The following is an 11,697-nucleotide window of genomic DNA, read 5'->3' as shown; positions in this document are numbered from 1 at the left end:
CCCCGGCCCTGCACAGTTACTATTATTCTTCCTTTAATATAAAAATTGGAAGTGAAGAAGTAGTATATATATCTCACATTATGTAGACACCAAAAGTTTTATTGCCAGTTTAGTAGAAATAATAAAAATCTAGAGATGCTAGAAACAAAAATCATAGAGATGATTAGCCTAAAAAATTGCCCAAAGTATGATTCTAGTCAAATGAGATTGTCTATATCTAAGAATGTAGAGAATGGTCTCTCGTACAGAGTATTAGCAAAACCAACAGATTCATCAACTGAATTTCTAGTATATTTTGTGGACTTTGGAAATAAACAATTAGTGAAAGAAAATATGTTGATGGCTATTTCAGATCAGTTTGCAGAGTTGCTGTTTACACCTATGCAAGCTGTTAAGTGTTTTCTGTCAGATCTTAAGAGATATAGAGACTCCAGAGGAAATCAATAACTGGTTTGAAAACAAGTTTTTCAGAAAATCGTTAAAGGCAGTGATATGTCCAGGGGGTCAGATGGCCAGCTGGGTATAGAGCTATGTGATGGGTGTCAACATGTAAATCAGAAAATTAAAACGTTGCTTCATGCTTATGGAAAAAAACATTTTGACCAAGGACAGTATTTGGAAAAGAGTCATAAATTAAATAAGAATAAGAGACTTGGTGCTTCTCAGAAAGGCAAAATAGAATACAATTACCACCATAATGCGATAAGTAAAAGTAGTCTAGTAACATATTCTGAATACAAAATAGATCAGTTGATGCATCATAGAAGTATATATGCTAGGCTTTTGCAACCACCAGTTTGTTATAAAATTGAACCAGTGTCCAAAAACAAAGTGAAGTCGTTGAATGATGGACTTAAAAATAAAAATATAAAAATTGTCCATGGATCTGTACATATTCTTAATGAAAGAGACTTGGGCCAAAAATCAGTAAAGGTTGTATCACAGACATTTATCAGAGAGTTAAATCAAGCAGTCTCACAAAATCCACACAATATGATTAGACCACAGATCAAAGATCTTCCGGAACCCAAAATTTACTTGAATGTCCAAGTAAAAGGATATGTATCCAACATCAGCAATCCAGCCAGTTTTCATATTCAGCTTGCTGAGATTGAAAAGTTTATCATCAGACCTGCAGATGCTCTAAATAGAAGAGCAAGTAGAGTGAAAGAATGAAGCTCAGTTAAACTTTTGGTGGGAGATCGTGTAGTTGCAGAGTACTCTGTTGACAATGTCATTTACCAAGCAGTTATTAAGATATTTCCAGAAAATTCTTTTGAAGTGGACTTTGATTATGGTAATACTGCAATACTGAACATGTCTAAAATTTATGAATTTAAGACAGATTTTTAAACTATTGCTCAGCTGGGAATCCATTCTTTTCTCAGTGGACTAAAATGGAATGAGCCTGCTGAAATATGGGATAGCAAAACTGTGGATTATTTTGCCTCAGTAGTAAGTAAAAAAAATAGTATCTGGTGAAGTTTTGAAAAAGCATCACCAGAAATGGGAAATTAGTATACTTTGCGATGAAAAGTGTGTCATCAGTGAACTACTTAAATGGGCAGTGTATTGGAAACCACAGAAGACAGTATTGCAAATGCCTTGGGTTGTCTCTCGAAAAGCGAGCTGTGATGAAGATAATGAAATGATAAAAGGAAGATCAAGTGAATGTGAAGACTGTGATCCTTCAACCCTCCTATCAAAAGCTAGTTAAAATTCCCTTTGAAGAGTTAAAACCTGGACAACTTGAAAAAAGCCGAAATACTTTGTGTTTCAAAGAGTGGAAGATTTTATGTGAAGTTATCAAAAAATAAAAAAATCTTATCAGATTTAATTGTATTACTAAAAAATAATATTGAAGAAGACAATGTTTGGCAAAATTTAGAAGAACTTTAAAGTGGTATTGATCAATAGTAGAAAAAAGTTTTGTTGATGAAAATGTGGTTTTTTTTTAGTAGATCATTGTAGGTATGAAACAGTGCCTTTAAATAATATCATGGTACTTTGTAATGCAATCAGAAATATTCCAAGACAAGCTGTGCCTTGTAAATGGATTTGGTTTGAAAATTCTAAGAGCATGGCATTTGAGTCCATTGTGTGTTTGCTCATTTGAAAGTAAGCATCCTTTTCCTGAAATATTTAGACTCTGCTTGGGAAGTAGACATTTTGGTAAATGGTATGCTACTTTTAGAATACTTCAGTCTAAACACACTTCAAGTTGAAGAAAACAAAATTCAGTCTTCAGGAACTGTTTTCAGTGTGGAATCTCGAACTCTTTTTGTCACCATATGGAATAAGATCATTTAGTTGGACCCAACTTCAAAATGGTGGGCAATATTGTGGTATTGCCACTGCTATTTCTGATCCATCAGACTTCTGTGTTCAGTTAGATTTCTTTGACACAGTGAAGTATCTTTTTATGTTGCTTTCTGATCTACCAGAAACCTTAAAAACATTACCTCAGGAGCTCATAATTCCCGGTTCTAGTTGTTTGTTCAAATGTGAAATGGAAGATTAATGGAATAGAGTGGAAATTTCTGAAATCTCTGATAGATATTTACTACTTATGTTGGTTGACTCTGAGTTTTCTGTTTATATACCTTATTCAAGTAGGAAAAATCTTAAAGTTGTTCCTGAGGAACTTTTGAATTTGCCAAGGTTAAGTTATCCATGTATCTTACAGGGTATTTTACCTGTTATAGGGAAATACTGGAATGAAGAAGTCAAAAGCTTTTTTAATGATTTTCTAAGCAAACCAGGCTTAGTTTTTCAGTTTAGGGAAGGTGGTTTTAAAACAAAACTGAAAGTAGATGTCATTCATGAGAAAAAGATTTTGGCAGATATACTAGTTGCATCTGAACTTGCAGTATATTGTAAGGATTCAGCCGATCTTGATGCAGTTATTGCTACTGGATCTACTAAAATCCAACGTATGTTACAGAGTAGGGCTGTTTGCCCATTGTTAAATCAAAATTGTGAAAAAAAGGAAAATATGAGTTGTACGTGCACCGAGAAACAAACGCTAAATAAAGGGAAACCTATAAAAAGGAAAGAAGTCTATAAACTCCTTTTAAAGAGAAGCCATGTTAGTAACAAATTGCATTGTAGAAATTAAAAACTGAAAAATAAAATTTGTAGTGGAAAACATAATACCCAAAGTACCACTACATTTGATACATGTGCAGCAGCTTCATATTGGGAACTGCTTGATTGCTTGAAAAATAACACCAATTGGTTTGAAGACATTTTTGAAAAACTGCCAACTGAAGGAATACAGGAAAATAACCCAGTGGACTCAACAGGAGTAGGAGTTATATGTTAATGCAAAAACGATATCAGAAAACTTAAAAGGTAAGCAGTCATTTTTCAATTTTTCTGTAGATTCTATTTTTGATGCTTTATGTGCTAAAATTATCCAAATCGAATATACCATATTGCAAGAAAACAAGAAATACTTTTAATAAGACCCATTTTTTTTTTTTTTTTGGGTACTCGGGATCGAACTCGGGTCCTTGCGTTTGCACAGCAGGCAGTGAAACCACTGAGCTAAATCCCCGGCCCATAAGACCCATATTTATAACACTCGTTTTTGTTTTTTAGTAGAGGGAGATGAAACTTCTGATCATTTATGCTTTAGTTTGGCAACAAAAGATACATTGGATACACAGTAATTACTACCTTGTTTTAGATGTTCCAGGTTAGAATAAAATTGGTAAGCATAGGACAGTAACTTCTAATATTAAACCATGTTAAAAGAATTAGATTTTTCAGATTATTTTCCCAGGAGATGATATATATTGAATATATTTTATTTGATAAGCTATTCTAGTTTGAAGCTGTGGATATTATTTTATCATTACTTTTTATTTTTTTCAGGTGTCTTTCCTACTAAAATTTGTTTCAGTCACTATTTGTAGAGTCATAATTGGAACCATGGTTGTTAATATAGTTTAATGCCACCTAACCATTTTCCCTAGAAAATATGAGTCATTATAGAAAGGATGTTTATTAAAAGTATATAAAGAGAGGTCAGATGTAATTACATCTTAAAGCCCATTCCATGGTATTTTTCTTCCTTTCTTTTTATACTTTTATATGTTTTGTTTGATTTTATATTTTTATTATTAGTTTTCTAAATTTTAATTTTTATTAACATGCATTAATTGTACATATTAATGAGGTTCAGTATATTTCCACACATCCAGCATCCAGCTCAAATTCAACCTCCCTTGATTCAACTTTTCCCCCACCACTCCTACACATTCTTCTCAGCATCTCATTGTCATTACCCTAAATCCGCTTTAACCACTTTTAGCTTGAAGTTGTGGATATTCATGATATTCAAGAACACTAGTATGTAGTTGGGAGGGGGGAAATACATATTTTGTCTTGCATTTACCTGTGCATTGGAACTTATTTTTCAAGTAAACATTTAGCAAGTTCAGAATATTGTTTTAATTCCAAAAATAAAACCGTGAAAATGTAAAAGTGCTTTTAAGAGTCAGCATAAACCAAATAGTTCTGTGTAACTGGTAATTTAAAAGATGTTTAGGAGAACTTAGAAAATTCTTAACCAAGAGAGGGTAAATCAATTGTATTATATTCTGCACATCTATATTAAATATTTTGGTGTTATGTTTTTGAAACTGGGAAATAATTTTCAGAAATGCTGTTTTTTTAATGAAGATATGTGAGTTTAAGTTTGGTATGTTTCAGCACTTTGGGAGGCTGAGGGAGAGTTCGAATTCAAGCCTTGTTTGGGCAACTTAGTGACTTTGTGAGACCCTGTCTCAAAATTTAAAAACATGTGGGGGATGTAGCTCAATGCAAAGACTGTAGGTTCAATCCCTAGTACCAGAAAAAACATTGGTGTCTTGGGTTTTAAAGTTTATGAATGTATTAGGGGCAGGGAGGGGGGCAGAGAAACCACCCATGGGAAGCTTTGTGCTAGCCACTTGGTTGTTTATTTAATGTTCAGGCCCAGTGAGCGGGCTGAATCTGAAAGGGAAGTCAGCATAGAGGAGGGGGAGAGCAAAGGCTTTTAAAGGGGAGTTGTTAGGCGTTGGTCTGGGTTAAGGAATCCGGAGGGAGAGATCGGATGGTCTGTGCTCCTCAGCTGGCTGATGGTACAGATGCTTCCTGAACTGAGGGTGGTGTAGCAGCTCTTCCCACCAGGTACAAGCTGCCAGTGCGCAAGGAGGGGTGGCTCACAGCTCCCCCAGGTCGATCTCTGCAATGTTTCTTCCCACTGGTGCCAAGCAGGTGGGTGATGACCACGCTATGTCATGTGCTTGGGCATGGCAATTCAAGACTCAAAACTTTGTATTTGTTTAACATTAACAACCCAGTCTCTGGTTTGTAGCTATTTTAGAACAGGGGATTTAACATTTATTCTCTGTAATCAAAACTCTGGATACTCTGTTGTTCTCTCTGGCATATTTGGAAGATTATTTCCTGTAATTATGAAGAGCACTTCCATTGGGAAACTAATTCACTTTATACAACTTCTGTGGCTGTTGCATCACAAAGGTGCTTTTATTACCATAGAATATAGCAAAGTTAATGATTTGGATTAACGGAAATGAATTTGATTATGTAATACCTCTTATATAAGATTATATAATAACTTTTCCCCTCCTCAGGTGAAAGTTGTAATTTAATCAGGAAATACCTCATGGGCCTTTAGTTTTTCAGAGTACTTTTTAATTTTATTATGTGTCTCGATAGTTTACATTTAGAAATGACAGACTTGAAAAACTAGAAAATTTATTGGTAATATTTAAGTATCGAAAATGATGTTTTTATAAAAATTCATTTCAGTTAATTCCTGATTTTTTCTATTTAGATAGAACTCCAATAAAGTATGTGAAGATATTTCTTTTAAAATGAGTTGTATTTTATTTAAAATTAACTCTTCTTATTTTGAAGGCACATTAATTTTTTAAATAAATTTGTTGTTTTATTACATTTTAAAATTACAACAAAGAAAATGTATAATAGTATGGCTTAATTCAGCATACTTTCAATTAAAAGCATTAGATTTTTTAGGATTTATAGTCTCAGGATAGTCAGTACTATAATAATGCATTATCTCACTTTAAAACACATTAATTTGTTAGTAGGATATGCTATTTTTTAAGTGTTGGACACAGATTTTTGCTTAAAAGTTTGGAGAGCAGAATATTTAAATTGTTAGGTAAAGTACTTCAAAGTTCAGAATTACTAAGTTGCTTTGGAAATTTCCTAATTTTGCTCTATATAAAGATATATTTTTAAACTCATATAAAAATGTCTTATCAGTATGAATAAAAAGTATGAGTCATTAGAGGAACAGTTATGACTTGATTTTTAAAAGAATATTCACACATTGTGCATTTTAAGCACTCTATTGATATGAAATAAAAATACATCTGAAACTGTTAAAACTAAATTATACAACAATTTCCTAGTGATCATTTTCATTCTGAATTCTTCTGTATGAGATGCTAAATTAGATTTTATTATTTAATTTTTCTGATTGATTTTTTGCTTTTTCATGTGTGTGTCTTGATAGCAGTATTTTTTCTAATATTTAAAAAGGATATTGAATTGTAATATTTTATTAGCCAGCTTTCCTATGGATGGGACAAAATACCCCAAAACCACAACTTAAATGATGAGTGCTTTATTTTGGCTCACAGTTTTAGTAGATTCATTTCATTGGCGGCTGTTTTCAAGGGAGAAACAACGTGGCAGAATCGCATGTCATAGGAGGAAGAAACTGCGGCACATGGTGGTAAGGAAGTAGAGACAGAAGTGGGGCTCTGGGGATGAGAACGCGTCCTTTCAAGTCACACCTCTAGTGATCTACCCTCTCTGACCAGGCACCGCCTCCAAATGTGAAAGTTTTGGGGGCATTGTAGCTGTAACCCATAGCATTCTTTGCTTTGGTCCCTAAAAGGCTCATGTTTATGTCATTATGCAAAATGCATTTAGTCCACCTCTAAGAGTTTGCCAGTGTTTTATGTCAGCAATCCTGAAAAGTCTTAAGCCCAGAGAATCCTCTGAGACTTAAGGTGAACTCATATTTGTGAGGGCTTGTAAAAATCAGAAAGTTACATACGTCTAACATACAACAGCACAGGGTAAACATTCCCATTCACAATGAGAGGGATGGGGACATAGAAGGGAATAAGACCAGAGCAAGACCCAAACCCAGCAGGGAAAACATTAAATCATATAGCTCCATCTCCAGCACACAGGGTGGATCGTGGTAAGATGTGCTTTCCAAAGGGCTTGAGCAGTCCTACCCCTATGATCTTCTGATTGCAGTCCACAATGGTCTCTCTCTTGGGCTGGTTTCACTCACTGCCTGGAGCTTTCCTCAGCAGATGTTCTAACTTCCTGGAGTCTCTGCTGTACCTTTGTCTTCACTCTAGTGGCTTCGTGCACTGCCCTCTCATCTGCTCTTGGTGGGAACTGCATCCCTGTCACATATTTTTTCCAGGGGTCTCATGTTTGTCAGGGTCTAGAGGCTGAAGAGGTGCCCTGTCAGGTGAAGTTCCCAAAGAAAAGAAAATGCATGGAGCAGACATCACAGAAAAACAAGAACAAAAATTTATTTTACTGCACAACCTATATAATAGTTGTTATCAGCTTATTTGGGCATGGTGAGACAAAACACTGGCAGAGCCTTTCAGAGCCTTGCAGAGCTATGTGGTGCATACATGGTTGCCTGATTCATTATTAGATAATAAACCTTTGTTGTGCACCTGTGCTAAATGACAGGGTTATGTCCTCAGACGCCTGGGCTTTGACACATCTGACAGCAGCCCCCTACAATGTTGCCTTCTGAAATCTGGGTGGAAGCTTCTGTGACCCTTTAACTTGCATTCTGTGTGCCTAAAATCCAAGTACCACATGGGTGATGCAAAGATCGGCTGCAAGCTTAAGCAGTATCTTGGCCCCCTTGAACGATGGCTGCAGGAGTCTCTAAGTACTGAACTTACAGATATTCTTCCCTAGGTGGCCCTGAATGAGCAGACATCCCTGGGCCTTCTTCTTAAATTTAAGTTTACAGTTGTGCACCCTTGAGTCTGCAGTGAGTTGGGGTCTTGCTGATTGCTCACATGCCCCCAAAGCATTGTTCCTCTTGTCCCTGTACAAAGTACTTGACTTATTTTTTAATGCTAATCTTTTAAGCATCCGTTGTCTTCTTAACCTCACCTTTATAGGTAATTTCTATCTGATGGAACTGTAAACTTTGCAAAACATTTAACTGTTTTCTTCTCATTCTCACCGTAGGTCTGGCTAGAAGCAGCCAGATATATCTGTGCTACAGCCTGAACATTGCATTGCTTTAAAATTTCCTCTAGCAGATTAATTAGTCCACCTTCTTTAAAGTCAGGTTAACACAGTCTCTGTGTATAGCATTCTAAGTCTTCCTAGAATCTCAAAACTTTTCCAAACTCCTCCTGTACATCAGTCTTCTGAACTACATGGTCAAGTACAGTTACAGCAATGACTCCTCTCCTGGGACCAGTTTTCTTAGTAGTTAGCTTTCCTGTTACTGGGATAAAATACCCAACATCCGAAACATATAGGAAGAGACTTTATTCTTGTTCACAGTATTAGTGGATTTGGACCATGGCTAACTGGCTGCAGGGCAGAAAGAGCATGCATGTGTGAGGAAAGCTTTTCACCACATGTCAGCCAGGAAGCAGAGAGCAGCGGGGATCTGGGGACAAGAATGCACCCTTCCATTTAGCCCCCAAGTGAACCACTCCTTTTGACCAGGCCCATCTCCAAATTTGAGTTTTGGGGGCATACTTTAGATAATAAACCATTCCAAATATTTTGGTAAACAAGTTTTGAAATATTATTGGTTTAGTGTATGTACAAGGAAAATTATTTTTGATTCATGTGTTGAATGCTTTGAGTTAAATTTTTTTCACGAACAAGTGTTTTACATATGCTTCCTTAAAGTCTGAAATTTTATGAATCTTTTAAAAGGGTAATATGACATTTAAAAATTCATAGCATGAACTGGCTGTGATGACATACCGAATGCATACTGAGTTCACTTTTTTTCTCTCCTCTCCCTCCCTAGTCTCCTCTCTTCCATCTCTGTCTCTTTCTCTGTTTCTGACATTGAACTCAGGGCCTTTTCACTGAGCTACATCCTCAGGCATTTTTCTGAGACAGCTTCTTGCTAAATTGCTCAGTTTGGGCTTGAACTTGTAATCTTCCTATTTTAGCCTGTCCAAGTGCTTGGATTACATGCATTCTCTGTCACACCTGGCTAAAATTTCTCTTAACCAGACATTATTCTCACTCAAATAGTCATTGTGTATTTTCTCTTATGCTTAAAAGTATTTCTGACCTGGGCAAAGTAGTGCATTCATGTAACTAGCAGTGAGGCTGAGGCAGAAGGATTAAATTTTGAGATCCTGTCTTTAAAAATAAAAGAGTTTGGGATCTAGTTCAATGCAGAGGCCCTGGGTTCATTTCTTAGTACTGAAAAATAAGCTAATGATGCATCTCAAGATCCTAGAAAGAGAAGAACAATTCAAATCTGAAACTAATAGAAGGGAAGAAATTATAAGGCTCAGAGCCGAAATTAATGAAATCAAGATAAAAATACAAAGAATCAATGGGTTGGTTCTTTGAAAAAATGGGAAGGCGATCTGAGGATGGGGAAGCGGGGGAGAGAAGTAAAAAGGATCAAGATGTGATGTGTGTATGTCCCAGCTCTATACAATGAATGTATCTATTGTGTACTGTAAACATTTAAATAAAAATAGAAGCACTTTTATTTATTTATTTTTTCAATCACACTCCAACTAGAATTCTTTTTAAATTTTTCCTTTATCCTTTCAGATTTAAAGGATTGCTCTCTCTCTCTCTCTCTCTCTCTCTCTCTCTCTCTCTCTCTCTCTCTCTCTCTCTCTATATATATATATATATATATATATTTTTTTTTTTTTTTTGGTACCAGGGATCAAACCTAAGACCTTTCGCTTGCAAGGCAGGCAGCGGAACCACTGAGCTAAATCCCCGGGCCTAGATTTTAAAAAAAATTACAGATATCTTTAATTTTCTTATTCTATAATTTGGATATTAATCTTAGCCTTGTTCACAGATTTTCAGAATTTTTTCCTATATATGAATTTTTAGAATAATTTTCTTAGTATGTTCTTCATAATCTTAGAACGGTGGTCATGAACCTCTGGCTTGGATGTAATTGTGTTTTTCTTTTAATACAAAAGATGTTAATACATGAGTTATTTTTTCTAAACTAAAACCCCAGTATTCAGGTTTAATTGCACTGTTGGCACTTTGTGATAAATAAGTGGGTTTTTGGTTGCAGTGTGGGCACTTGATCTCTAAAAGGTTTGCCATCCCTGCCTTGGAATGTATATTTAAGATCCACATGTTCCCTTTTGGCTATAGTTCAGTAACATCTTAGTATGAACTCTTAAGTAATAGTTTTAATTTCTTCATTTTCTCATAATTTGCAGATAATGATAAAATGATCTGTTGTTGACCAGAGATATTTTTATTATATTACTTTTCCACAGCACAATATTTTTCATTTCTAACTTTATGGCCATGACCATCCTGATATATCTGCATATCTTCTTTCTATTAAGTTATCCTCCTTTATAATCTTGTTACATACTCTTCTACAGTTTTAGTTATCAAACATTTTATAAATTATTATATTAGTATTAGACATAAAAATGGTCATCAAATTCCAATTCTTAAGATACTTCCATTACTGTTATAGAAACAAAATAATTACTATAAAGAGTGATGTATAGTATAGGTATATTTAATGGGCATGTAGGAAAGGACAATGTACTTAAGTTTCTGAGATTGAGGAACCAGTTGAAAAATATTTGTAGAAATGTTACCTGTGGCTGGCTTTTGAAAAAACAATATGAAAATATGAGATAGTTTCTAGGGAACCTGAGCAAATGTATAAGAAAAAAGTTAAAGTACAGAAAGCATAGTCCAATCAAGCAAAGTTGGTACAAACACACTACTTTTCTTTAAAATACCATTTTTAAGTTAAATATATCTGCAGGATTTTTCTGGAATTTTAGCCTTCAATAGTTCAGGAATTCAGATTTATGGTAAAGAGTTCTTTATACGACTCTGGGTCTTGGGAACCACCATTCTATATGCCAAACTGTGACTTCATGAGTCAGGTAGTCATTTTATGATGAGTGGCTCAGGTTTTATGGTAACTTGGTAGTCCACAGTCACCTCTTTGGGGTATTTTTCCCTCAGTGTGTAGAAATCCCAATAAATAAATATCGTTAAGCCTCTTGGAAGAAGGCCAGGAGGAACACTCTATAGAAACTTATGGTAGTGTTGGAATGCTTCTTTTCAAAAGTGGATTCAGTGCCACCTTCATTCAGAATGTCCTGAGTTTCTGAACTAATTCATTTTGTGGGACTGGATGAAGGCCAGTGACTCTTGTAATGATTAAATAAGGTTGCCATTTGATGGAGTTTTTGTCATACGTAGATCAAACTTCAGTAGACTGCCCTCTATTTCAGCTCCAGGAATATTATAATTGATTAATCACTAGTACAGATTTCTGTGGGTTAAGCCATTTTAATTGTTCTCATCTTGCATCCCATTATAGTAGTCATTTATAACTTGTCACTGGTAGTTAAGTGCCTCCTTTTGGTTCCTGCCACTTTG

The 11,697-nt window shown here is 35.2% G+C and overlaps 1 protein-coding gene and 1 pseudogene across 2 annotated transcripts in view; both read left to right on the top strand.

Annotated features, from left to right (window-relative positions):
• The window catches only part of LOC101702817 (tudor domain-containing protein 15-like), a 67,999-nt pseudogene extending 66,100 nt beyond the window's left edge, over window positions 1-1,899 (top strand). The window contains exon 8 of the transcript XR_015452960.1: window positions 17-1,899. The product of XR_015452960.1 is annotated as a tudor domain-containing protein 15-like (transcript). The remainder of the gene's footprint in view (window positions 1-16) is intronic.
• A 100-nt stretch (window positions 1,900-1,999) lies between these two features.
• Window positions 2,000-3,325, top strand: Tdrd15 (tudor domain containing 15). Its single transcript, XM_087216643.1, is given in 3 exon segments — window positions 2,000-2,089; window positions 2,092-2,283; window positions 2,285-3,325. Coding segments are annotated over 3 exon segments (1,323 nt in total).
• Window positions 3,326-11,697: the final 8,372 nt, after the last annotated feature.

This window comes from Heterocephalus glaber, unplaced genomic scaffold (assembly GCF_053883595.1).
Source record: "Heterocephalus glaber isolate CG9 unplaced genomic scaffold, H.glaber_assembly_v1.0 deba00001457, whole genome shotgun sequence".
NCBI lineage: Eukaryota > Metazoa > Chordata > Mammalia > Rodentia > Bathyergidae > Heterocephalus > Heterocephalus glaber.
Note: the sequence above shows the minus strand (reverse complement) of the source record. Positions and strands in the feature narration are given on the sequence as shown.